This window comes from Pterocles gutturalis, unplaced genomic scaffold (genome assembly GCF_000699245.1).
Source record: "Pterocles gutturalis isolate BGI_N339 unplaced genomic scaffold, ASM69924v1 scaffold49652, whole genome shotgun sequence".
Taxonomy (NCBI): domain Eukaryota; kingdom Metazoa; phylum Chordata; class Aves; order Pterocliformes; family Pteroclidae; genus Pterocles; species Pterocles gutturalis.
In genome coordinates, this window is record NW_010117394.1 from 488 (window position 1) to 27,705 (window position 27,218).

At 37.1% G+C, this 27,218-nt stretch overlaps 1 protein-coding gene across 1 annotated transcript in view; it reads right to left on the minus strand.

Moving 5' to 3' along the window:
* Nucleotides 1-2,396: 2,396 nt before the first annotated feature.
* Nucleotides 2,397-27,218, minus strand: part of LOC104463431 (unconventional myosin-Va-like) — a gene marked incomplete at its 5' end in the record, with an annotated part of 43,002 nt that continues 18,180 nt past the window's right edge. Inside the window, 17 exon segments of the mRNA XM_010075769.1 lie at nucleotides 2,397-3,572; nucleotides 4,441-4,521; nucleotides 5,856-6,030; nucleotides 6,809-7,091; nucleotides 7,923-8,073; nucleotides 8,789-8,878; nucleotides 10,102-10,256; nucleotides 10,659-10,805; nucleotides 12,360-12,453; nucleotides 16,015-16,213; nucleotides 18,760-18,860; nucleotides 20,475-20,483; nucleotides 21,584-21,811; nucleotides 22,523-22,576; nucleotides 23,353-23,496; nucleotides 25,646-25,759; nucleotides 26,489-26,637. Of these exon segments, the coding sequence (XP_010074071.1) occupies nucleotides 3,420-3,572; nucleotides 4,441-4,521; nucleotides 5,856-6,030; nucleotides 6,809-7,091; nucleotides 7,923-8,073; nucleotides 8,789-8,878; nucleotides 10,102-10,256; nucleotides 10,659-10,805; nucleotides 12,360-12,453; nucleotides 16,015-16,213; nucleotides 18,760-18,860; nucleotides 20,475-20,483; nucleotides 21,584-21,811; nucleotides 22,523-22,576; nucleotides 23,353-23,496; nucleotides 25,646-25,759; nucleotides 26,489-26,637 (2,327 nt within the window).

Genomic DNA, 27,218 nt, shown 5'->3' on the forward strand with positions numbered 1-27,218 from the left:
ATTCAAGCAGAACTCAGTTATGCCAAACAGAATATTCTCAACTCTGCACAGCAGTTCATGGCCTGCTGTGGGTACCTGGGTGGGTATTTATACAGTCCTCGGGTTTTAACCATCCCTGGGCAGGCAACACTCGGGTGTGCCGTGCCCACAGAGGGAACCCATGGATCACCCGGGGAATACGCCAGCACACAGCTTATGAACAACCAACCAACCAAACAAGCAAACAGAACAAGCCAAAGCCAATCTTACAGTTGTCTTTTTATTTGGACATTTTCCAGTGATAGCTATTAGGCTACAGTTTTTATGATGCATACATTTACTAGGTACAACGTCAGACACTACAACAGATCAGAGCTCAGGTCATTCTGACTATGTTTTGGTTTTCATCTATGTACTGTAGTGGCAGCGAGTGAAAACCTATGTTTAAAGGCTTTTATTTATCACATGAAGTATCAGCATCTTAAAAAATCAAGTGTTTACTCATAGTTTTTGTACGGTATTTGAAATGTGTTCAGTTTAAACCACAAATTACACAGACCTTCAAATTGCAAATGCTGGTGTTTCCAGGTTGGGAACAAATTGGATATTTGGATATCAATCACTTTTCAACATTTAAGTTGATCCTATTTTTTTCCTGTGATAGATAGAACGTATTGATCGCATTTAACGGACTTAAGCACTTTCACATTCCATCCCAGACTGAAGTCTGAGAAACAATTTTTCATAGAAGACTGTGTCCTACACATCAGAATAAAATGATCACTGGAATAAAAATACATGAAACTGAGTGAGGTAATTATTGTGCAAAATCTCTAGAATAAATGTATATAATTCTAAGGGGTCATTGACAAGTATTTTTCCAGCATCCGATGAAATCTATCATAGCAATAGATAATAAATTAAAATATAAAAGATATGTCCACATTAAAAGAGCATAACAATGATTCAAAGGAAAAAAAAGTTGTTAAAATAATTCTGTATTATATTCCATGGTTAAAGAGATATGAGTCCTAAGGTGAAAGATATATTATACACTGACACTAAAATTTTACTTCCAAAAAGTGCATGTAAAATACTGCCATGTAAAATATTAGATGAATTACCAATTACACATCTATTCCAACTTATTTTCCTTTAAAACATGTCAAGCAGCATATACTTTTAATGTGATATAAAAGTAATACCAGTCAAACCACTGAGTTTAAGGATAATACCTATAAATTACTAAACTCTACTTTTTTAAAGGAAACATGATACAATAAGGCTTTTTACAGGTAAACAAACTTTAAAAATAAACAAAAATACATTTAGGCATACATTTTAATACACTAATGCTTAAGTAGTGGACAAATTTCCTGATCTACAGTATGAACATACTGTAATGCCAATTGTTTGTTTTTCAATAGGAGAAAAAATTTGTAGGTCAGCATGTTCTCACGTATTTTCTTTCTTAACCTTGTCACTGGATGTGAAGGCTTTCCCATTTCATTCTTACAAGTACAGTACCCCTGACAGTCTGAAAACTACATTATACCTTAGTTGGAGCCACTTAAGAGTAGCTGTAGTTTCAGAAATCAAGTAACATTTGAAAAAAGAGTGTTTGGTACGCCCTGCACAGGAAAACATTTAGCAAAGACCATTCAAAACATTATGCAATGCAGTATTGGGTTCTTGGAAGTAATGTCATGATCCATCAACCATAATATGGGACATATACATTTGAAAATAAGACAACATGAGCATCTCAAAATGAAACTGACAATGTTTAAGTTGTCTTTACTACTGATTTTAGCGACCATATGAACAGCATGTCTACCTCTCCAGTAAAACACGACTGAAATGTTTCAGTCTGCTCAACAGCAATTTTTTTTCTGAGTTTGCAGGCAAACAGATTAGTACCAAATAGTCTAATAGTGTACCTCTAGATTATTTCTCAATATTTTAAAGGAAATTAATATTAATTCTAAATTGCTAGTTATTATAATACATAAAAAACATTGCACAATGCAATTGAGCAATGTGTGTGGCTTTTTTTTTTACACATATATTTGAGCCACACACTACAAACTACGTGTTTTAAAGTTCAGAATTGGAACCGTAAGCAAGGCTTCTGCGCTTATGTTGCGCATTGTGAATGTGAATTCTATATAGCAGATCCAAGATTTGTGAGACAGAAAAATCTTTCCAGTAAGATGTGCAATATTCAAAACAACTCAAGTTTCTCATTATGCGCTCTGGATCTCCAAACAGTAAATCAGCATGAATCATATTCAAATGACAGCATCATAGTCAAAACCTACTTAGTGTTCTCGTTAGTCAACCTTTTGAAGAATGAGAGCCTCAGGCTACTGCAGAAATTTTCTAGTAAAGCTTTTCATTTTGAATTCCAGTATGAAAGAATACTTTTTTTCTTTTTACTAAGTGGCAACAAAACAAAAGAGATTATACTCAAAATACACGCTGTCCTCTCTGGAGTCTACAAACAAAGAACATCAGACAGACTACAAAATCTAAACAAATACTAAAATCATTATTCTGATCATATTCTGATCATCTGCTTCAAGATTTTGTATTTTTAGCTAACTACTTTTAAAAATAACTAAACATGTAATTTCCAGTGTGCTACTTGTGCTTAGTTACCATTTTCCTTTACAGGTGTTATTTGATACCATTTGTGAAAATCCAGTTAAAGTAACAGACTGTGTTGGACTGTAAATAAGGTTGACAACAACAAAAAAAATCTTCTTTTTAGTGCTTAGTCAAAGAACACAATATGCAGCAGCGATTTTGTATGCTTGGTAAACCACAGTACTAACAAATGAACACCTAAGTTATAGCATATAGTGAGCTATAAGACTTATCCCTAGAATTTATGTGAAACTGACACAAACAAGGAAGTGGTTTAATAAATCATTTTATATATTGCCAGTTTGTGTTCCTCCATTCCAGTTTTTACAAATTAAATGTAACAGGCTCCCAAGTGACTGTGTATTCTACTACAAAATGCCTTACTTCCAAATCTTCCACATTCAGGACTGTGACTGTCCGTGTTGGTCCCTGCCTATAAGAAGATTACATACGGAATTTAATTTACACTATTTAAATATGTTACTAAAGATCTAAAAATGTCTCTAGACAGCTGAAGACACAACTTTTGTCCAAGCCCAGTTTCCATGTTCTGGAAATGTATGAATCAGTGATGTCCTCATAAATGCAATGACTGAACACAAGTGCACATCTTTCTATTGGCCTTCAATCTGTGGTGCTGTTACGTAGTTTTCCAGCTACTGTCACTACAGATCTGGGCATATATAGACTGTTTGTTTACAAAATGTGTTTTCAGTGGCTCACTATGTTTTAACAGGTAAAGATATCAGGCAACTGATTCTCCATCTAACACTGACAGTACATCCTTGGCATCAGACACGTGATATGAAGCCCAGGCCCAAGCTGGCTGGGATCTGAATGGTTTCTAATGCCAGAGAGGATGGATTAAATGGAAAAGTAACAGGGAAGATGTGTTTAGCATCCATGAGCAACTGAGGAGAGTCCTTCCTGTCTCGCAGACGCATCTGCAAAGATAAGAAAGTGATTACATTAGCGTTTAGCCACTTCATGGATAATAATCATCTTGCTTATATATCATCTGTGCTTACAGATACACGTGTGTACAGACACACCATGCTAACTTAACCCAACACATTTACAACTATTGTGCCATTAAACTGTAGTTCCTTTTGTCATTTTCGGTTCTGCATATCTTCCCCTTACAATGCAATCTGAAGATATTTAGATTCCCCGCAAAAGGAAGAATTTGTCTACTATCTGGTAACTGCATCTTTTCAGTAAGTGGAACTCTAGTTTTATCTCAGTTCTGCCTTCCCAATCTCCCTTATCCTGACAGTAATGTAGTTCCACTTCTAACAGATGAGAAAGGTCATCTTTGTTTCTTTTATTGTGTTCTACTGCTGCTTTTCTTTCGGGTTTTCAAAACATTTCATTTTCATCAAGATATATAAAACTAGATGGGCTAAATGAAGAACTTTGGAAAGAACACAAGCCTCAGTTTTCAAAGCAGTTGAAACTTCTCACGCAGACACAGGTCTGACAAAAGTAAATTTGCATATATAAATGTTACCACTCGAAAAGTTGCCATACAAGTATCCTTACATACACAAAGATGTATAAGCACAAAAACCTCTCACCTTCGAAAAATCTCAGGGAAACTAACATTTCCATGCAAGTCTGGAAGGCAGTAAAGTGTGATTGCTTAAAATTTGAAGGCTGACATCTCCTTTTCAACATAGCTAAAAAATGATAGCTAAAAAGCCTAGTTTACTTCAGATTCCTGAATGTATTTCAGAGCACAAGCTATTTTGGCTTATTAGAGGGTTTCTTAGAAAAATTAAAATGTTTTTTGATTAAAAGATATAGACATACCTGTATTGTACGTATAAATGATACCAAGACTCTCTCTTCAAACTCATTAACTGGAGTATACAAATTCAGAACTTTTACAATCTGTGAAGAACAACAACCATTCTTAGGTTCATTTTATTGATGAATCAACAGATGCATCCATGGTTCCTAATAACATACTTTTCAAATTAGCTATTTCTAAAAGAAAATTCTTTATAAATATTTTTTATTTTTTGCTTTATTGATTCATACCCAATTCCATCACCTATGTTATATTACTGTCTCCTTCATAACATGTGTTTTTTGGAAGTAGAAACTCTAAATTTCTACATGTGTGTGTAAAATAACAAACTATGGAAAAAATAGGTGATAAGTAACTGATTGTGTTCCTACACCCCCTGGAAAAATGCTGTGTTTCTCACCCTATTTTTGACCCTATAATTATGGCCTTCTGTAGCTTCCATTCAAGAAGTCTTATGACTTCACTGTTTTTCAAGACAGTGAGCTATTTCTCTAAAAACAGGGCTAAAACCACCAAAAGAACTGCATCATAAGGACTTTAAATAATAATATGAGTTAAACTTGTAAAACTCATTATAAATTCTCTTTGTTTTTTTCACATGATTCTCTTTTAAAAACACACAACACTTTTTAACAGTTAGAAGACTTAAAGCGTGTGGAATTCTAACTACTATTTCAGTACACAACTAACAGATTTTCCAGCAGTGCGAATTACTAAATCAAAATGGCTACATCAATGCAACTGCTAGTGCTGACACCATTGTGAAAGAAATGGAGAGATTTCTTCTTTTTCCTGATGGGAACATTCAGTAGTCATCAAAGATGCTTGGATTCATTTATTCATGTACAAGCTCTATGCAAATGTAGCATGGTTTAAAAAAAAGTGCAACTTATCTGTACAAAATCTAAGCTTTCACAAATAGAAGTCTTCAGCTGTTTACTGAGATACACTTGGTTCAGCCTTCGGACGTTAATGTGTACAGTAACGTAACACTTTTGTTTGCAGACCCTGAGACAACAGCTCTCTGTGAATTGTGCATTAACTTAAATGGATACTAACTCTGACAGCAGAAAGATCATTTCCCAGTGTCCTAGGCAGAGCTGTCTGGAGTACAGAGATGTCTTTGAGTGAAGAGTTTCTTCTATGGATTTTCCCAACCTGAGAGACTATGTATAGTACTACACACTGCACAATCTATTAAGCTTCTTCTCATTTTTTCAAAACTTATCTTGAACATCAGACCTCATAAAGCTCTGGTCCTTTTTTTAACCCTCCAATCTAATCTGGTTTTGTTGTACTAATGCAAAACGAAGTAAGAAATCTTCAATGCATGTGCAACAGCAGTGCAGGCAGGCATAGCAAGCACCAGCAGAGAACTGCTCAAAAGTGACAGCGGAACAATGAGTTTGCTTACCTGGGCAGTAGTCAGTGCATTGCACATTGAACAAATGGCTTCTGCGTCTTCATCCGTTTTCTTTTTCACTTGCAACAACTGTGCAGCCTGGATGAGGGGTTCCAGTGTTTCTTTAGCCCCACTATTCATCAAATTTTTATCACGTAGCCATTCTTCCAGTTGACTCACATTGTATCTGTACAAAGAGGTAAGAGTTTCAAGACATTAATGCTTGATTATAGCTAGATTGAAAGCACGTGCAATTCATGTCTTCATACTGTTACCTTCTGATTAAGGCAGGAAATTTAGAGTTTCAAAACAGTTAGAAACTATGGCCAAAGACTTCCACTAACCAGCTTTTCCCATTTGTTTCTGTTCCTATTAACTGCAGGAATGTGATGAGTATAAGAAGAAAGGCAAATGAGATTTTTGTCCATGCAAATGTACAGTGAGGCTTTTCAGTGTTACTTGAGGGACTGGAATGCCTTGGCTAAATTTCCTGGCATATGCCAGTAGAATGCGTTGGACAACTGAGGGCAAATGCAGGAATAGAATAAGACAGCTTTATGGCAGGATGCAGCAAATGACAATGTGGATGAATACAGCAGGTATCCACTGTGCCACCAGCATAGAAAAAACCCCAGCAAGCATGTTTGCCATTCTTCTCTAAAAGCTGAGAAAGCAACTATCAGTATTTCACCTACAGTTCTGATTCCTGCTTGGTGATTACATACTTTTGTTTTGCTTCTACCACATTTCCTTGAAAGCCAGGTAGGATTTGGCCTAAGTTAACCAAGCTCTTTTTAACTGAACCTCACAAAATCAGTTTAACAGCATCTGCAACTGTCTGTGTGCGGAAAAATAAATACTCAAAATGTATCTGCTATTCCATCAAAATTATGTTCAGCAATGTCAAGAGTTCACCAAGATTTCAAGCAGCACATTCAAGAAAAGTGTAACATGAGCTCTCTCACCTTATCTGCATTCCTTTGCTCCATGAGCACATGTCTTTGCGCAGGAGAAGATTATTAAGCGTTATGGCCCCAATGATGTAGAACATCTGCTTGACAACCTGTTTGATCAGCTCTGGATCCATTCCGTGCTGACACATCACTGAATGGAAAGAGTTCAGCTGCCGAATAATGGAGTCCAAAGTGTAGGTTCCTTCATCAGCAATGCTGGATGTCCTCTTTCGCAGCCCTGTTGGTTTCACCCCTGAGACACCTTGGATAGTCTCATGCTCCAGCATTCCTGAAACTGCATTTGATTGACAACATTATTGTGACTGAAAATTGCCAATATGCAAGCATGGAAGACAGCAACACAGTATTTACACAGAAAGAGCAGGCTGGGCTTTCTGATAGCCACACCTTAACATGATTTCCAGCAATTCTGTGTCCCACTATGTTCTGCAGAATCTAAACTTACAGGGTTTTTACAGATTCCAGCATGTGTTTAAAATGAAAGTCTAACTCTAGCTCAGCAAAATTTTTTTTTCCTCCCATGGTCATTTGAGCAGCAGAGTCAGCACCAAGAGGTGCTCCATTCTTCTTAATGTTGTGATTGGCAAGTATAATGAAAATTTGTGTGAGTACTGTCTGACAAGAAAAATGAGAAGTACTTTTAATGAAGAAAATCTCTCTGAATGTGAGCTTCATCACTGCAAGCTATTTCGTGGCTAATTGTTGTCCACAATAACAACCAACCATTTTCCTCCATATTCATTTTGATAATGAGTTCTCATGTAATTAAAGTAATAATTTTTCCATGGGATATTTCCCAACAGACAAGGCAACAAATATCAGACTGTCCTAACCGTTTCTTCCTGTAAATGCATTATTTATGGCAAGCATGGATAAGGTATATCGATTTATTCTGTCACTGCCAGAAGAAACAGCCACAAATTAGTTTTTCCTCTAATCCAAACCTGTCCAGTGTAGTCCTTGTCATCTACAAACAGAATGCCACAAGAACTATTAATGAAACTCTACTGGTCAGGAAGAAATACAAGATACAGTATATTATCACCATCACAATTTTTCTTTTGGTACTATGGTGTGAAGTTTACGGAATTCAGCTTTGCCTTACCAATCATTGGCTGCAGAATGTTTTCCAACACTCGGACAAGTTGTTGGTAGATCTGAATAGCCAAGTCACTCAGTACTTGTCTGTATTCAGCTAAATCGAAATTCGTGAGGCAGTGTTCATTTTGACGAGGTGTATTATGCTTCATAAACCCCTGAATTAATAAAATAACAGAAACAAAGGTTTCAATGGAATACAAAAATATTATACTAACCCAGTAGTTGTATTTTTTCATGCAACTGACAAATAATACTGTCAAAATAATAGTCACAGTCCCTCAGAACTTTAATTTGGAAGTTCTGATTGAAGCTAATGCTAAGTTCTGCTTTTTAGTTGTGACTTGTGCCATGTCTGCTTCCTTGACTTGCAAAGTCAAATATCTGACACAGGAACAAACTCTGCCAACTTTCTGGCAGGTAAGACCCTTCCCTCCCACTCCAGCATGGGCATTCTCGCTTGGCCATTTGCGGCCAAAAGCCCAGTTAAGTATGAAGAAGAAATGAGGCATACTACAGCCTCCAAACATAACTCAGTCTGCCATACTATGGTTAAAGGCCTTAATACGGCCTTTTTCATAGGAAATGCAGTGAATCACTACTAAACAACACAATGGTAGCGACCAGATTCTTTGACTTAATCTGAGCTGGCACTTTTGGGAGCACAATGTCATCTAGCCTCTGGGCCCCCAGACTGCAATAAAGGAAAACCAGTTCAAATCCTATCTACTGACATCATCACCATCATTCCAAAAAGTGGAGCCATTTTAAGAGACTTTGACTAGATTTTGAGATATTACAGGAACTTGTTAAAAAGAAGTGCTCACAATAGCATTGTAGAGCAAAAGAAACCAGAGTAGGAGCACTGCTTACCTCTTCTCCACTATATTGCTTCAAACAGTGCAAAAATCGGCAGGTGTTAGATAGCCAGAAGGACACTGTTTCAAAGTCATCACCTCTTTTCTGAAGATAAAAACAAACACATTTCAACAAAGACTGGTTGAATAATAAATAATAATAATAAAACATTAGATAAACACTTAAAATCTACTTTCTTGTAGCTACTCGAATTCTGAAGTTTTGCAAAATTTTGTGTATTTCAGTAACATACTAGAAAAGGAAGGGTTTTGACAAAATACCACTAAACGCCCTCCCTGTTTTTGATAATGTTTTTCAAAAGCTTTCAAAATATTATTTCCTCCACCGACATGATCTTTCTGTGTTTTACAGATGCAACCTAGCTGCTTTGTACAGAAATCACAGGGCAGTGTGACTGTATTCCCAAAATGCTCATTCTGTGGCATGATGACTCTTGCGAACAGCCCACCATGGAGGATGGGAATGATGCAGAGCCAGCAGGAAGAGCAGAGGACAATTCAGTTTTGATGACTTGTCACTTACATCATAACCACTGTGGCAGCCTGCTATGGAAAACAAATAAAGCAAAAAGTCGTCCTCACCAAAGAACATAACATCTAGTATATACGATTTGAGTAATTAAAATTTCTAGAGCTCTGTAGCATGCACTCTATTCACTTAAATATGCCCAAAAGTTTCTATGAATATTTCAGCTCCTGCAGGATTGTTTACTAAACAATTTTTCCAAACATGTCGCTTGGTTAAATGCTTGGATTTTGAGCACATCTGCTTTATTTGAAAACTATAAAACTCCATGAAGCATAAAGTATATTTAAGTTATATTTATATTTATAATATTGCTTTCAAGATACTCTGGAGTAAACTCTCCTAGCCAACTCGCTGTGAATATTTTAGGCAGTAACATATTATCATCAATGTGATCTGTAGGTGAAGCAAATGAGGAAATCTGTGAACCAAAACTGCAAATGAAACATTTTAATGAAGTATTCTGGATTACAAAGACTCACTACGCAAACTTTGGCTGCATCCAAAGCTTTATAGTCATAGCTTCAGAGGAGGAAGTCTATTCAAAATGAAAAGGTGGTAGTTCTTTTTCCAGTAATTCAAACCATCTGTGGGATTATGTGGCTAAAATGCTATCACTATTATTTGCTGCTTTTTAACAACTTTTTGTAACTTTGGTGGGAGAAGTTTACTGATCAGAAATCCAGAGCCAATTCATTTACAGTCTTTTCCTCACTCCTCTAACCCAAGAAGAACAACAAATTTTAAATTAACGTTTTTCTAAACCAAGCAGACTAACTAACCTTCAACACTTTTTTGATGCCATTGATAGTGGAAGTCAGCAATGACCGCACTTTTTGGTCATCATTAAGGTAATCTGCATGGCGTACACACATGAACAAAATATATGCTGGTAGTCCTGGAATCAGGTTGACAGCTACCCCACGTGGTTTCAGCTCTTGGGAAAAAGAAAGACACATTGTTTTGTTAAGTGTAAAGCATTGGAAGATGCTATATGAGGTAATTGCAACCTCCCCAGTTAATAGTACTTACACATCTACATATGGCCAGTGAAAACTAAGAACAAAACTAAGAGCAGCCCCTTTCTTGGTAAAATATCAGAAGGGAATTTAAAAAGATAACTGCCTGCTAAAAAATATGCAGACACATGTCTGCATGTGTACTATACTCATCAGGAAGGATGGTTAGATTACAATAGACATTTAGGAATTTTAGATAAATTGAACACTGTCAAAACCAAAACAAGCTATTAATTTCATAATGCAAATTCTGTGTTCTTATCATTCATTTTTCAGAGTGTGTGGGAGCAGAGGAGGCTGCAAATGAGAAAGATGCTTACCTAAAATTAGATTCTTGACAAGTTTTTGTTCATCCTCCTTCTTATATTCTAACATCCCTTGGAAGTCCTTTTCTTTCCGTGGAATGTTAACTGGACGAATAGGTTCGTCAATGATTTGTCCAGGTGATATGTTCTCCATCTGGCCCACTTCAGAGGAGAAATAAAAAGAAATTATATAATATTTTCCAGTTAAACCAATGGATACCAGTGGAAACTGTGACATTTCTATGGAAGAACTCTAGCATATAGAAGTAGGAAATGTTCTCTTTGGATCAGGATAACACTTAGCAACAAAAATCCCATTAAAAGTAAGTGGGGAAAAAAGAGAAAACCTTGACACTGTACACGCTCTGTTCAGCAATAGCCAAAACACCAGCGTGTTTACCAACACCATCTTAGCCACACATCCAAAACACAGCATCATACAGGCTGCTATGAAGAAAATTAACTCCATCCCAGCCAGACCTACTACACCTTTCTAAGTTAATTAGGTAATAAACACAGGCAAAATGTTTTCAGAAACATTTTCCCACTCTGTATTTTATAAGAATACTACTGTGATCTTGTTCACAGTAGTAGCCAAACAATATTGAAAGACTTTTTTAAAACAAACTTAGTTTGAGTAACCTTTCAAAAGGTTGTATGAAATGACCACCTTGTTGCATACAGTGCCACACGGTATCAACACTCCACCTGATTAGATTGCACAGTTTTTTTTGAAAAGCAGAACTTGGCTTCATCCCATGAAAGCCGCATCCTGTTCTTACAATCCTCCTAGCTGCATGCAGTCACACATGCAGCAGGATGCTGCACATCCTGTAACTGTGCCAAATGTGTGCACCTGTCAAATGGGATAGAAAATGCAGAAATCCAAACTGGAGCTCAAGGAGGGCTCCCACTAGTTAGAGGATAATATACTCCTCTTAATCCATGTTTGACTTCATCTCACTGTTCTTTTCAAACACTGAAGACTACACAGTCACTGATTTCAATCTTAGCACTCCATGAATTAGGCAGTAAGCTTGTTTCTGGAAAAAGCAGATGACCATAAAAAGCTTCTGAAAGGTTAGGACCAGGATTATTTAAAAACAAATTCATATGTCAACTTTATAACATTATTAATTACTTTTAGCAATTAACATTACTTTACTTATGCAGAGACATAATAAGCTCTCAGTCTCACCAGTCCTAAGATCCTAAGACAACTCACACTGATGGTCATAAAAATAAAATTAGCTTAGTCCATATCTCAGCATTCCTAATATTCAAGTTTGGGCAGCAGGTCCAAAAGGAAACCTCAAGTGGAGAAAGACAGTCTCAGCATTCTTGGCCTCAGTGACATGGAAATTCACATTCAAAGGATAATTGGGTAAATTATTTCTGCCTGGTTCATATTTAGTATTGCTTTCGTCTTGACAAAAACAGCCCAGGTAACATTCCTTTATGTTCAAATGGTTTGTGTCTTCAGAGAAACACCAATCTCCTTTACTCATTGCTTCAAAATACAACAAATCTTCTAAAGGTTTATAAAGGAACACACAGAGCTCTGAGCGTACCTCCTGTTACTGGAATCAATTAACAGAGGCTAATACTACTGAAGACCTCAAGCCCTCCTGACATCTAAAACAGATGGATATGATAACAATAGCATCACAAAAATTAAACCAAAGTCTTTCTCTTTCTCTCCAAATATAAAAGTACCTTCAAGTTCACCGATCTTCTTAGCAAATACTTTCAACTGCTTCTTTAACTTGCGAACAGTTTTGTCTTGCTTTTCTAGCTGCTCCATTAAATCCTGTAAATTAAAATGAGAGAAAGATTAAGATACAAGAAAAATCCCATACCGTGTGACAGAGACAAAATCAGTGCTGTTAGAATTACAAGGCAGTGAGGAAAGCTGAACAGTGGTGCCATCCTCTGGCTGAGGTTTGCAAGCTGGTACCCTGCCTATAATACAAGGAAAATATCGCAAGTATTATTAAGTTATGTGCAGCATGACAAATGCAAAGCTCTTAGGCAGGTATATTCCGCAGACACTCAGAACTAGGTCAGTTCTTACAGCAGAAGACATTTTGCTGCAAACATCTCCCTAATGTTTCCTCGCTGCTCTTCCAAATGCCTCACAGAAATAATTTTCTTTATTATTTAACAGCTAGCCTGTATTTCTGCATCATTTATTCATGCCTTCAGGACTGACTCATTATTCAGACTTATTCATTTTATAAGACAATAAGAGAGAGATCTGCAGAAAGACCATAACTTGCACTCAAATTTACCAAAATCAAACATCCAAACATAAGACATTTCTCGTGATGCTCTGCCATTTTCCTATTGCTTGTTGTCATCACATTTCCTTACACTGAAACTGGTGTCTTACATCTTTTATAGTCTGTACCTGAACAACACCTAGCACATAAAAGTCCTACTCTTGCAATAAACCTGTTACTTTCAAAGGAGCACTCCCTAGAAATTTATCTTTGAATAATTCTATGACCTATGGTAGTGCATCCATAAAATAATAATGTAATTTAAAAAGGAGAAGTCTTTCTAAAGGAAGCACAACCTCAAGCTCAAAAAAAACCTGAAAGTCATTCCAGGTAAAGGGTTTGAAAGCAGCTTGAAAGGAAAATGCTCTTTTGTAAGTGCAATTCTTCATGGCACTGGTAAGAACATAAGGGACCGTGAGCTCCTGGCATCAGAATCATCATCAGGGAAACTACACCTCTCCTAAGTATTGAAAAATATTAGTGCAGCATGGGCAACAACTTAGAATTAGGCACGGGTTGTTCTTAATCGTGTAGTAAAGAGTTTACAACCTAACATAACATACTTGAACAGTAAGATACTAGGCCTGTTGCAACAAAAGAATCAAGGCCATGCTTAAAAACAGCAGTGTTCAATTTTACAACAGAAATCCTGCGAGTAACACAATATATTTTTTTGTCAGGTATAACAATTTCTCCTGAAATTAATAAAAAAATACATGTAAGTCCAACAGTCTGTTTCAAATGTATCAGTGAAGGGATATGATTTCTGAACAACAAATATGTGAGGAAGAATAAAGTTCTTTCAATGGTTCTTCTAATCAAATTGAACAGATTTCACATCTCATTAAGATTCGGAATCTCATAAGTTATATTTTTCAAGCTTACCTATGGTGCTACCTTTAGTTATTACAGAAATACTATTTCCAATTTTATCCTTCATATTTTGCATTTCTAAAAAATGTAAAAAGGTTATATATTTTGATTCTGATAGATTTATTAATTCCAGATGTGCACTGTAAAAAGATCTATGAACAAATTCAGGCTCTGACTGGATTGCAGGCATTATTCACCTCGATAAGGATCAGTACGATCAGGCTTCCATTTTGCTGAACTAAATTTAAAGGTATCAAAGTTTTAAAGCAAAGAGTGGTTCTGAAAATTGAGCATCTTTTGCATCATGTATGTCTTTTTCAGAGCAGTATTAAGTAGTATTCAAAAAGAAACAGTGCAAGACTTATATTAGTAACAAAACTGTGCATCAAAAAGAGACACAGGTTACACAGAGGACGCTAACAAAAAAAGCAGTGAGGGAAGTCATTGGCATCGTGAAGCTCTCTGCAGGGAATTTCCTTTGAAAGGGAGAAAGGGAGGCAGCCTGCTTTTCAATTAGTGCTCCAGAAATAGCGAACAAGACAACAGAGAAACAGGATTCACGTGATCTACATACAATCATCCGTTTGTAAAGTGAAATCCGGTACGACTGATACTTCTTGGGATCATCTGCATACAACTCCTCATAAAACTGTAAAAATAGGCACAGGATTGTTTTTCCCCCTCCCTTTGAGACACTGATTCTTCAGTAAGCACGATATAAATTAAATCACATTAAAACAAGATTAAGCATCTCTAATTTTTAGGTAGCCAAGTCCTTAGTTGTGGTGAGCCTCTCCCAGAGAAAAGCTGATGTAGATGAGTTGCAGAACAGTCAGATCTTTTAAAAAAGGGCAGTACTAATGAAAGCCTGGAATATAACCTTTGTGAGAACATGGATAGGATATTTGCTTATGCTAATCAAGGTGCGATTGCAGTGAATACTGCAATTCTAATATCGCAGCTGGAAAACCTGTGAATTATTTCCACTCTAGGGCTAGGAGTGGACAAAAAGCACACACCCGACTTGGCGTGAACTTGCAATACTCAAATAACCAAAGTGAAATACTAAGGAATGAGTCTATATTTAACAAGTAAAATTACATTCACTGTATTTGAAAATAAAGAGAACTCCTCTGGGATGTAATTACATGACTGTGTGTTGTCCTGGGAACACAGAATGTGATGAGTAGGTCTCTGGGGGGGGAAAGGCTAAAACACATAACATTTGACTAAGCAGCAGGAGAGAGCTGTCAGATGGAAACGTTCACCATTTACCTTTGCCAGTGGGAGACAGCTGCTTCTGAGGCAAACTTACAATATACTTTCAATCAGTTTTCCAACATCTATTAGCGGAATCATCTGCTTTCCTCAAAACCTTTGTTACTAAGACAAGAGCCCGACAATGGTAAATTCTGCAGCATACGTAAGCAGGAAAGACCACACTTTGGCTTGTTTCGAGGATGCAATGACACTCAGAGCTAGGATTTCTCTTCCTGAAGTAGCATGGTTCCCTTTACCAATAAACAGTGATAAGCCAATGATATGCCAACATGGGCTTCTCTTGAAAATTTCTCCAAAAATGAACTAGCCTGCACATGATGAACATACTCCTTCGCAGGGAAAGGCAAGGAGCTTCACCCAGTCTTTCCTTCATACAGAAACGTCGTGCAGTAAACAAGGAATACCAATTATTTTCTAAGTGACTTCTAACCAAGTTTCCTTTTCTGGAACTATTTCTTTCTTCAAAACATACTGAATAGTTGGAGCTCATAACACAGTGGATTATCTCTGTAGGTTCAGGCAAGGAGGAGAGAAATGGGAAGAAAAGTGACATTAAATAATTGAAGAACTCCATCAGAGTTTTTCAAAAAAATGAATAAACTAATATATTTTAGAGGAAACACCACTACCTGGCACTAATATTTTTTATGAGTTCCCTGGATATGAACATTCTGTTTAGCAATGATTAAACTCCTCAGTTGAAAGCTGGGATCCATGAGCTTTCTCCATGCCACAAACTTTGAACAAATTCCCTGAAACATTATTACTTCATCAGCAATTGTCAGTCTCTCTCTCCCATTAGCTTACCTACAGAAAAACCCACTGCACTCACGCAATTTTTTGCAGGAAGGTGCCACCTGCAAACCAATAAGAACTTCGAGGTGCAGCAAGTCTGTAAGTCCCCCAGCCTGCTCCTGCAGCACCATTTCCCTTACCAAGTTCTCGTTAGTCAGCCGGGTGATCTCATGCTGTAGACTGGCTTCAATGCGGGCCTCTGGAGGCAGCTGCAGGTTCTGTGCTAGGAGCTGCTGCTGGCGATTGTTTTCTTCCTTCAGACTTTGGATCTCACCTCGCAGTGACTCAAGTTCATTCTCGTGGCTCTTCTTCTGCGACTGAAGCTGAGACTCCAGCAGCCTAAAGAAGTTGAGCAACAGTTGCGTGAACACACTTTGAAAGTTACATCCCCAATTCTCAGAGGGAGTGTAAAGCTTTAGCTGCTGCTCAGGAACAATTAGCCATGGCTTGCAAAGGAAAATGAAAAAGCCAGAGTACTCTTTAAACCCTTCAGTATGCCTTCTAATTAAATTTAGCTTGCATGATCAAAAAGTGGAGAGGAACTAATTGTGGCACCGCTTTGCATTTCCTTTGTGATTGAACACATACTGTGTACGGTGTCACTGAGAACATGTCACAATAAATGTAATGCTAAGTCTTCACAGATTGTCACTGCTTTTAAAGGGGCTTTAAAGAGGTTTTACCTCTGATCAAATCAAACTGTGTAAGACGAAGAAGACACCGTGTTCACTTAAGCTAGGACCCTGTAATACTAACAAAAATCTTTTTGGAGTTAACTCTGTTCAGTCAGAAACCATTAAATTGCAAATGCACATAAATAATCTTTATTTTTACATTAAAACCAACATTTTGCAGAGGGTTGTCATTAGTGCACGAAAGGTTAACAACAGAACCAAATTCAGGACTGGGATCTGGGAGCTCTGCTTTTATCCTCACCACTGACTCGCTCCTTCCCCTTGGGCACATCACGTCTCAAATTCTTCTCCTGTGAAATGGGGATAACATGTACCAGCCTCCTTCCCAGCAGTGCTGTGGGGAGCTGCTCCTGCTTGCAAGGCACTGTCCAAATGCTCTGACTCATCACTTCATACGTACACACACGCACAGGAAATGGTATTACTGGTGACTACTGGTGTTCAATTAGATGATCTTTCAGGGTTTAAATATGCATCAGGCGGGCACATTTATTAGTAACTAGACTGATCAAGCACGCAAGGGCAAATAGTCATTTACCTGCATTGCTCTGCCATTTAATATCAAGCTTCCTGTCTCTACAGTGCTAGGACAAGAAACAAGAGACGCAGAGCAAACACTCTCACATCCTGCTCTGCAGAACAGTTGCTCTAAGTTAGAGCTTCACAGGCTTACCAAACAATGTTAGGTGTAGGATTTGTTAGCAGAAGAAAAGGAAAGACTTTAGTTAGTAGCATTCATTGCAAAATACCTCCTTCTGTAGTTACAGCTAACAAATGTGTATATCGAAGAAGACCAGCACTGCTGATCTATTGGATTAGATGTCAGTGCAGGACTGGGAACCATTTTGGAAGTCTGGGACACGTGTATGGATACGGGGCCCAGACTTGCACATGGAGCCAGAACTGCAAAGCCAATCTCTCCCATTACATGAGCGGCATGCAGTCTTTGCCGAGGCTGCAGTGATTGCACTGGGGCTTGAACAGCACCATGATAAACTAAAGATTACTTCTGTTTGTTGGTTATTTTGTCTCTTACATTTTGAGTCTTGCACAGAGACACATGGGAGAAGAATGTTCTATTTACTGAACTTTAATCACAACAAGGAGAGTAAGACCCATAACTATTTGAAAGTTAAGACTACACTGAAGCTATTCAAACAATAGTTTTATAATTACTAAAATGATTGTACTTCTTCAGGCTGAAAAACTGTAAGGGACATTAATTTTGATACCCAATGTAAAGGCAGAAAAATAATACACGGCTACAAATCTTTTCCAGTTGTGGATCTTCTGGTATTTTACCGTCTATTTTTGTTCAAGTATTCTTATGAATTATGTTCTCGTTGTTGCACCATCTTAACTTCGTAAATGATAAACCTTCACAAGTAGAAAGGTTTGGAGACTAAGTTTGAGGAAACTCTTTAATTTGTATAATTTCTGATGAATTTTTTTCTAACTGTTAAAGCAATAGAAATACTGTAGCTAAAGCAAACCCATAGCAAGGGGCACAGTTAGCTAGAAAAGAAGATACAAACAAAGAAAAAAAAACATTCTGAGAAGTCTGGTAACCTGTTGGCTTGTTTTAACCCTTCATAAACCAGCCAAAGTTCTCCGTCCTCATTCAGCATGTGATAGTCCTGGGGAGATTGCCTTTCAAGAAAAGTGTTTAAAAGATACAAGAAAGATACGTGATGGTGATGAGATGACATTACACACTAAATTACAGTTACTATAAAAGAGAAACAAAAAATGGTATAAAACAACTTAACAAATTACTTCTCTTGCTTTTACATATTTCTTCTTAATGATGAAATTCAGTTCTCGGTGTTAGTCCAATGGGTTAAAGCATTTTATGCTGTTACAATAAATGTATTACGGCAGACTACCATCACCACTACTGGACAAAAGGTAACAAATCAGCATGGGGAACAGTACTCAGTTTGAGGAACGTTGCAATTAAAGGCTAAAAAGATGTAAATCCAAGAAGCCTGATTTTGCATTTCCCCATTGTTTCCCAAATCCTTTCAAATATTGCATACAGCAATTCTACTAATCAAATCAAATTATAAGCCCAACTATGTGTTCTCTAAATATCTAGACTTACATGGATACAACTTACTGAATATGATATATTCAGTGTGCCACAGCAGACCCCAACTGATCATAGATTAAAGCAAGAGAACTTTGTACCTGTTTGTTTCCTTCAGTCCAATATACGCCTGTGCTATTTCTCCTTTGTCCTTCATCTTTTGTACATCCTCCAAGAGGATTGTAGAATCTGTCATGGTATTCTGGAATAAGAATGATGATTTCCAGGGTAAATTTAACAATGTAATTATTCTTTGAATCCATGTTTTTGTCACTTTACCTCTGTGGAACACTGATCCTTGAGTAGCCACATTAAAATCAGCATGGGTACCTAAGTAGGAGGTTGATCCATAATTTCTATGTCCATTTGGTGTATTTTTTAATATGAATGCATCCAACATGGTCAAATATCAGTCTGTCTAACAAATGGGTGCATGTGTTAACCTCTTTTCATTTGTTCATCAGGTAAAAGGAACAAAATTGATTTTATAAAATGATGAATTTCCATTTTATTTCAAATTACCAGGAACCGCTGCTAATACCAAAACTGAAGAAGCATAATTTTGCAAGCGTAATTATATTAATATTTGTTAAACACAGCATTACATGCTATCTCTCAAATTGCATACATTGGATTTATTCCTCTCTTCATATATTTTAAGTTATCTGTCAAAGCAGGAAATAATTTACAAGGGCTTGAGATTTTTTAAGTTGGATATCATCATAATACCACTTTGTTTCAGTTTAGAATGGTTACTATGGTACTTTTGCTTTTTCTTCAGTAAAACCTGAAATACTTAACAGATGTTTACAGTCACCTTGGCCAGTCTGATCTGGGACACTAATGAACATAAGAGATGGAATTCAAACTTTTCTTTTTGACTTTCAAAACAATCAAATGCTATTTTCCTGAGTAAAGTTTTGCAAAGTATTTACAATAACAGCATTGTGGACGTAAATTTTGGAGCCTAGGTCTCTAGTATGACTCATGTTACCTAATATGAAAACCAATAAAATATATAATCGCCTCAAAGAATTATTCCCAATATCTTTATGAGATCTTTGTGATTCTTCTACTATCATTACACGGAACTGCTGTATCTCACCTGCCAATCTATCAAGCTTTAGCAATCTGAACACATTTATTGTTTTTGTGCTGATAAAAAGAAATGCTAATTACTCTAGTATCTTCAAGAATACCCTACCTGCTATCGTTGTAATATTTGAATCTACAGCCTTCATTTAGAGTCAGCTCAGTTTCTCATACTCCTAAATACTATGTGTTCAACTACATTTTCTGATCAAACATTCAGCAATTCCTAATATCTACAGATCGAAATGTGAGTCCTCAGGGTTTGTTGCATGCTGAGGATAACAAACACTATAAAGTAAAGTAGTTCTTCATACCACAGAGGTGTTTTTTTTTGTGAAATTTATGGATTTTGCAAGTTAACAAAGATCTGATTCATGAATCACAGCACTGCTCTTACTCTCCAAACACACTCAGCAACATAAGTTGATTATATTGACTAGACCAATTCCTGAATCTTTCCTTTCATGTTCAGGTTACTGTAAACCAACAGTTCAAAATTGTTAAATCTGAAGTAACTTGTTCCCTTGCGTGGAACAGGAAGATGGGGACACGGGAGACACGATAATGAGGAAGGTTTTTCAATAACAGCAAAGTAAAGTGCAAGAACAATTTCGATTACATGTAGGTTCCTTATGAGAGGCAGGGAAATGACAGCTCAAGTATTGTTGAGGGATTTTTTAGCATTTAAGCGTTTGGGTTTATAACTGTAGAAGAAAATGTGTACCTTATCCTCCTGGCAATCAAATCGGCAGGCAAGAAAGAAGAAAAACAAATCATTAAAAATAAATCTGTCTGTGCTGCAGCTGTCCACCCTACCAAGCAAAAGCTATCTGCAAACTGGCTGTTAGCCATCTCACAGGTGACCTTCGTATTTCCAGCATTTGTATCACACTACTACTGAGAATAAGTTATTCATTTATATATATATTTATTCAAGGATTTATTATTCAAGTATTTCTTTAAAATGTCCTAAATACTACAGAAAAATGAAGTTTCTTTTCTTTATAATTAATAATTTAAAACCTTCATGCATAACAGACTTTCAGTTTATTTAAGAAAAAAGTAAACATAACTTTGCAAAGGGAAGATGACATATCTGTTTATTCCTTGCTGTGGTTATGAAACACTAGATAGCTCAGTTCAATGGAAATTATTAGTTCCTGGATTTATGTGAAACCTTTTCAGGTTGAGTGACTCTTACTTTCAAAGCTATTACTTCCCTAAGTATCTCATCAGAATTAGAGCTTTTTAGAAGATATGCATTTCAGTGGTTGTAATCTACTCTTCTCAACAAAACCACATAGCACGTATCAAGCAATAATATGGAATTGGTATATCTTCACAGGTCATATTGATGAAATGTTATTGATTTGCAATCATCTGACCCCGCACAGATTTAGAAGAAATTGTTCCTTGTACCTCCTACTGAACTATTAATTAAAAAGAATTCCTGAGAACTACTATAAATTTTCCTGTCAAACTACACACTCACTAGAGAAATGATACTGGTCCAAATGAGACTTATTTCTGCATAGTTAAAGGAGTCTGGGGAGATCCTGGCCAGACCACTGGTATCTGCCAGCCTGGTGTGATCAATACGATATCTTTACATGAATGCTGATAGACAAACTCAAAACTGGTTTATTAATAGAATCTCCCAGTTTGGACTGCTGCAATTCGTGCACTAATAATGGATTAACAGATTACACTTAGAAAGGCTTTCAAACCTAGACCATTTTTTCTGACTTTTCAAGCAGAATGTTAAATTAAACAAAGCATGACAGTGATGCAATGTAACTTTACTACACAGTGCATCTGCTGACTATTATTTACCTTGGGTTGAATAGCCTCTTTCTGGCTAACAAGCTGAGACCTCAGGATGAGGACTTCTTCCTTGCGCACTTCAAGCTCTTCACTTACTGAAGTCAGCTGATCCAGGAGGACTCTATATGCAGGGGCACCAGGAGCAGTTACCTCTGGAGATCGCGTTTCTGTGAGGGCCTTCTGCAGCTCATTCAACTCATTCTTCAGTTTTTTATTCTCAGATTCAAGTTCTTGACGCTGCAAGAAATAGGGACAATTCCGTCACCCAGCAGCATTCCAATGTGCCTACAAACCACAGGTACAAAACTAGGATAGAAATGGTAGAAACAATGAGTAACCACAGCAAATCAATCAATCTCTCCTGTATCCCTGGCCCCTTGACTATGATGAGTAGCACCTGGGATTTCACTAATAGGGCTAACCTTTGTCTGAAGTGCAAAATCAGAACACATAGACATGAATCATACAATTTGATGGGGAAATTTTTTTTTTCCTCTTATTCTCCCTTTAACAAAAAAAATAAAGTTCACAACAAATAGTGGTCAGCAGGCTATGAAGATTCTGCACCATTCTGCACCATACAGTGATATTAAGAAATATTTTTAGTTTTAGTGGTCTAAGGTATACATTAACTTAAATAAAGTGTTTGGAAAAGAGGGCTACATTTATCACTGTATTTTTCTCAAATTAACTTGCAAGCTGTACTAAGTGTTTCAGCAGAGAACTCCCCCTGCTTTAGGGGATCTTTTTGTTCTGCAGCCCAAGCCACACATTTTACACTTCAAAAAGGGATATCCTACAATAAAATGATTCCTGGGGAATTTTTTTTCTAGTTTCTCCACCTAGTATTCTGAAACAGAAGGCCTGATGTTATTTTCTATGCCAGCACACACAACTGGTGGCAATATTCTCACTAGAAAATAACAGAAACGTCATTTTCAGTATTACCTTGAGCGACTCATACTCCAACTCTGCACCTCTTATTGGAGGCCTTTCCTCCTCCTATGAAAGAATACAGACAAGTGTGAAAAATAAAAATCCAGTCCTTTCTATTCTTTGATTTAGTTTAGGCAGGAAAAGGAAAGGGAGCTGAAATTATTTTCCTATAAAAATGGAAATCATTCATTCTGGTACTGCTGAGTGCTTTAGTTTGAATATTGGCATTGTCTCCCTTCATTTACTTTTGAGTTCATGACACGTAACTGCTTAATAAAAATAAAATCATGTACAAATCACACTTCTGTGACTGGTAACGAAACAGAGCAGGATAAATCCCAGGATGCTCAAGAAATTCACTAGTGGAAGAGTAATAAGAAACAATTGCCAAAACTTGTTCCGTGTTTTTATAAATACTTATGGAGAACAAATCAGAGAGGAATTTAAAATAAAATCTGCTAAACATGTCTAATCCCAGCACTTTGGCTCTGCATCCTGGTTGAAACACTTAGTATTCTCCCTAAAATGAATACTTACTCATTCGTCCCATCATTTAAGTAGATTTCTATATTGCTATTCCTTAATAAAAACAACCCTATTTTTTTAAGTGAAGTCCAAAGCACTTTTTGTTCCTGTTAACTTCCACCAGAAGATCTCAAGGATGTTGGAAAACTAAATAACCAGTCCCTGCTACTAAGCACAAGGTATAAAACTTGTCATTAGGTAAAGCAAGTACTAAAGGAAGAGAAGGATTTAGTAAAGCCAGTCAGCATTCACACAGCTACTATTTCACAAGAAGGGATACTCTGGCGTCAGCATTTGATCAGCTAGAAGGAGTCCACCTTAGCTTTAGCACGCAGAGCCTGTTCTTCTTTTCTGTCCAGTTCATCCTGCAGCGATTGCTTTTCCTGCTCCAGCTCCGTAACCCGTTTCTGCAGCTTGAGGAAGAGAGACATATCCAATGGCGCCTTCTTCTCACTTGGTTCCTGCTTTAGAAAGAACAGAAGGAAGTCAAGAGGTATTCCTTTTCCACAGCACAAGGAAGAACTACAGTGAGTACAGACGGGAAACAGACTGGGCAAAGAGAGGAACACAGGGATGTTACTTGATTCTGAGAGCTGACTATTGGCATCTAAAATAATCAACTGTCAAACACTATTTTTAAAAAGGATCTACTAGTATAAAATGTATCTAAGCCTAAAGCCTATCAAAAGAAAGCGCTAAAGACTACCTAGCAGACAGGAGGTCTATAATTAAGCATACCTTTCATTCTTACGTGTTTGGAGGGGGAAAGGAGAAAAAGAAGTCTGTGGTTAGACTCACCTGGAAATAACTATAAAGAGAGGCTTTTTTTTTGTTTGTTTGTTTTAGTTTTAAATTATGTCTACAGTAAGTTCTTCACCTGCAGAGAAATCTCTCTGCTGATTGTAGATTTACAGGTTAATTTAGTGGGATGTAACATAAAAAAATAGGTACCAGCAGATATCTTTTATGCCTTTTTCCTTTTATTATGCTAATTATACAGCCTGTTCTGAGCCTAATCCACTTGCTTTTTCACTATTTTCTGGGCAACGACCAGTGTTTGTAATCTGAAGGTGCATCAGAAATAGTCCATCAGCCATTTTGTACTTTATGTAGCGAGAAGATCAAAGCATTTATTATGAAGTGTACCATAAAATTTTGAAGCTCAGAAAAGGAACTAGAAAATTAATATTAATGACTGCAGCAGACAAGCAAGCACAGCCATTTCCACTTCATCTCTTTTTAGTGTTGAGGGGAAGAGTCATAAACCATACCAACAGCTCAGGAAAAAGAAAACAGACTTTAAGTTTTTCTGGCTTTACTGGTTCGCATTGAGGTTTTCCATCATTAATCTGTGTTAGTCTAGAGTCAAACTGATGTTCGAAATCTTAAGGGGTTACACAAACACAGATTTAGTCTTCTCAGTGCTGCATTTATTCACACTCTTGTGTGAGTTATTTTTTTTTCAGTTATATTCTAAACCCCAAACCTGTCTCTAGAACAGCAATTCAGTAAGCCTGTTAGCCAAAGGAAAAGATGACATTTGGCTCATATATGAAATCCAAACACATGCAGCTGCACTGTCCTTTTCCTGATTGTCTATGAAGTTAGGAGCATCTTTCTGAAACAATTGTGCAAGGTGAAAAGTATAAGTGGGAATGCAAATTATGAAAGGTTCCACATAGAATATGTGTCAGCATCAACGTGTCAGGGTATTTGCATCCATAGTAGAAAATAATTTTCTGCAGAGGCTTTCAAAAACAGTAATGACAGCCTGTAAAAACCAACTGTGGAGATAACTAACCTAAGCAGAGGGCAAATGGAGTGAGCTGTGCGATGGCTCACAGTTAAGATTTCTAGAATGCACAGAAAAAGCTTTGCATCTGCAAACTGCCAAGCACAGTCACACCACCAACCTGAGGGTGCTCTGCTGTGTTACCAGTCTCACTGCTCTGGGATGGGCCCAAAGGGGAGTTATATTGGAAAATACTAAGAATGGCTGGGAGTTGCACCACAAATTATTAATGATTATTATTCATTAGCTGAATCAAGAGAGTCATCCTTCTGAAATTTTTTATATTTGTTATCACTGCATATGCAAAGGAGTTTCTGGAGTTTTATCTGTCTCTATGAAATAGAGAAAAAATGAATCAACATGAGGTTCTCACCACTAACAGGGAACTCATTCCATGTAGCTACTAAGAATGTGGCTAGCCACCTTGCTACTTGTAATCCTTGAATATACAGTATACAGACTTCTCAGGAAGTCTCATTGGTTTTCTGAATTCCCACTTTGTGCTGAAAAAGTGACTGTGCTTACAAACACTGGCAAGCACATTTTACAGATGCAAATCAACTGGATGGCCAAGTATCTAGTCTATGTTGACTGTAATACAGAAAAATTCAAAGCATAATTTCACAAAGTCTTTTTACACAGAACCACAACTAACTAGAGAATGAGCTGTTTTCAAAAAGGGAATAGAAAAAGTTGGATTAAAGCATTAGATATCTCAACATAAGGATATGGTGCTCACAAGCACATATGAAAAAAAAGAGATAAGAATTAGTTCTATTATTCATCAGTGAAAATTTGTGGGGGTTTTTTAACATTACCTCCATCCTCACTGGTAAGTCTTCTGCTTCTGTGATCTCAGAGCTAAAAGTATATTCAGATTCATTGCTACTGTGAGTTGAATCCGTTCTTTTGTGTCCAGGCTTGGGGATGTTCTGGAGTGCAAATGAAACAAATCAATACCACTATATGCTTTTCCCTCTGACTGCCTCTTTACAACCTATAATTTAGCTTGTAATATTTGGTGTTATTTCACAGCTATCAAAATTTATAAGAAAACAATTTTTGATTCTGGTCTCTCATGCCACCTAAAGCCCATGAGATGTTGTTCACAATCAAATCTACGGAGAGAGGACAGATCCTACACCATCAAGTACTGCTGCGGAAGGCAGAATCAAGCAACAATGCAGTATTTTGGGGGCAAGAAAAGCTCGGTCTACAGGAAGCACAGATAGCAATTCTTTAACTTCCCAGATATTGTATTGAGAAATATTTTTTCCTTCCTGCCACATAAAATATTCCTAGAACTACTTAAAATTTAACACAGGATCAATGTAGTACAAACAACCCTAGCATATGTGAATAAATTCAGGGCAAGATAAGGCCAGATAGCACGTACAAGACCACAAGCAGAAATTTAGCCTGCTTCACAAATCTGAAAATAAAAATAACATTTTTTTTTAAATCAACCACAAATTTTAAATGTGTTTGTTTTGTCTGAGCTAATCTAATTAATCAATATTTAAAAGGACAAATTACCTTTTCAGGTACAGGTCATCACCACACACAGCTGACAGCACAATTGGCTAATAACTTATACCACTAGATCCTGCCTGAACACATTTGTGAACAGCTTTTGATGTCTCAGATGTTTAGCCACTTACCACCATTAAGTTCATTTCATCCTTGAGATCCTCATACCGCTCCTCTAAACGGCTGAACTCATTCAGCAGGTTCTGGTACCGTAACCGTTCATCATTCAGATCTAGCTCTAGCTGTTTCGTTTCCTCCACTAGCTTCTTTTCCATTGTCTCTGCCATAGAGAACAAGAATCCAAAGTGAGAGCTCCGGTTCTACCTACCATGCAGTGCATCCATCCTGGAGGTACAGGCATGTGTCTGCACCAGGAACACAGATGGTGAAAGCATCTGCTGTTTGAAGCTGGTGTGTGGTGCTTGTGCTTCCATAGGCAAACATTAAGCCAAACATATGAAGGACCAAAGCATTATTGAGGTAACCACAGAAGGGTTCGCTCAATCAAGTTATTCTTGTAATACCTTGCATTAGTAATTCCAGGAGGGAGGAAGAAGGGGCATGTGTTATGTAAAAAAGCAAAATGTGAGATGCTTTATGCCTCACACATGCTGTCCCTCCTCATCGCAGCTGCGTCCATCACAGTCTTTGCACCTAGAGTTACGCTCTTCTGACTGCTGTCTACATAGTCACAGTAGCCAAAAGAACTGCAGTAGGTTGATTGTATTAAATATCAGAACCTTCTTTTAAAAGGAATACACGTTGTAACAGTCACGCTCACCAGAAAGACCCCAAACCCTTAGGACTTCATGCAAACTCAAATAGTAAATAGATCTGATGCATGTGAGTTCTTAAAACAAA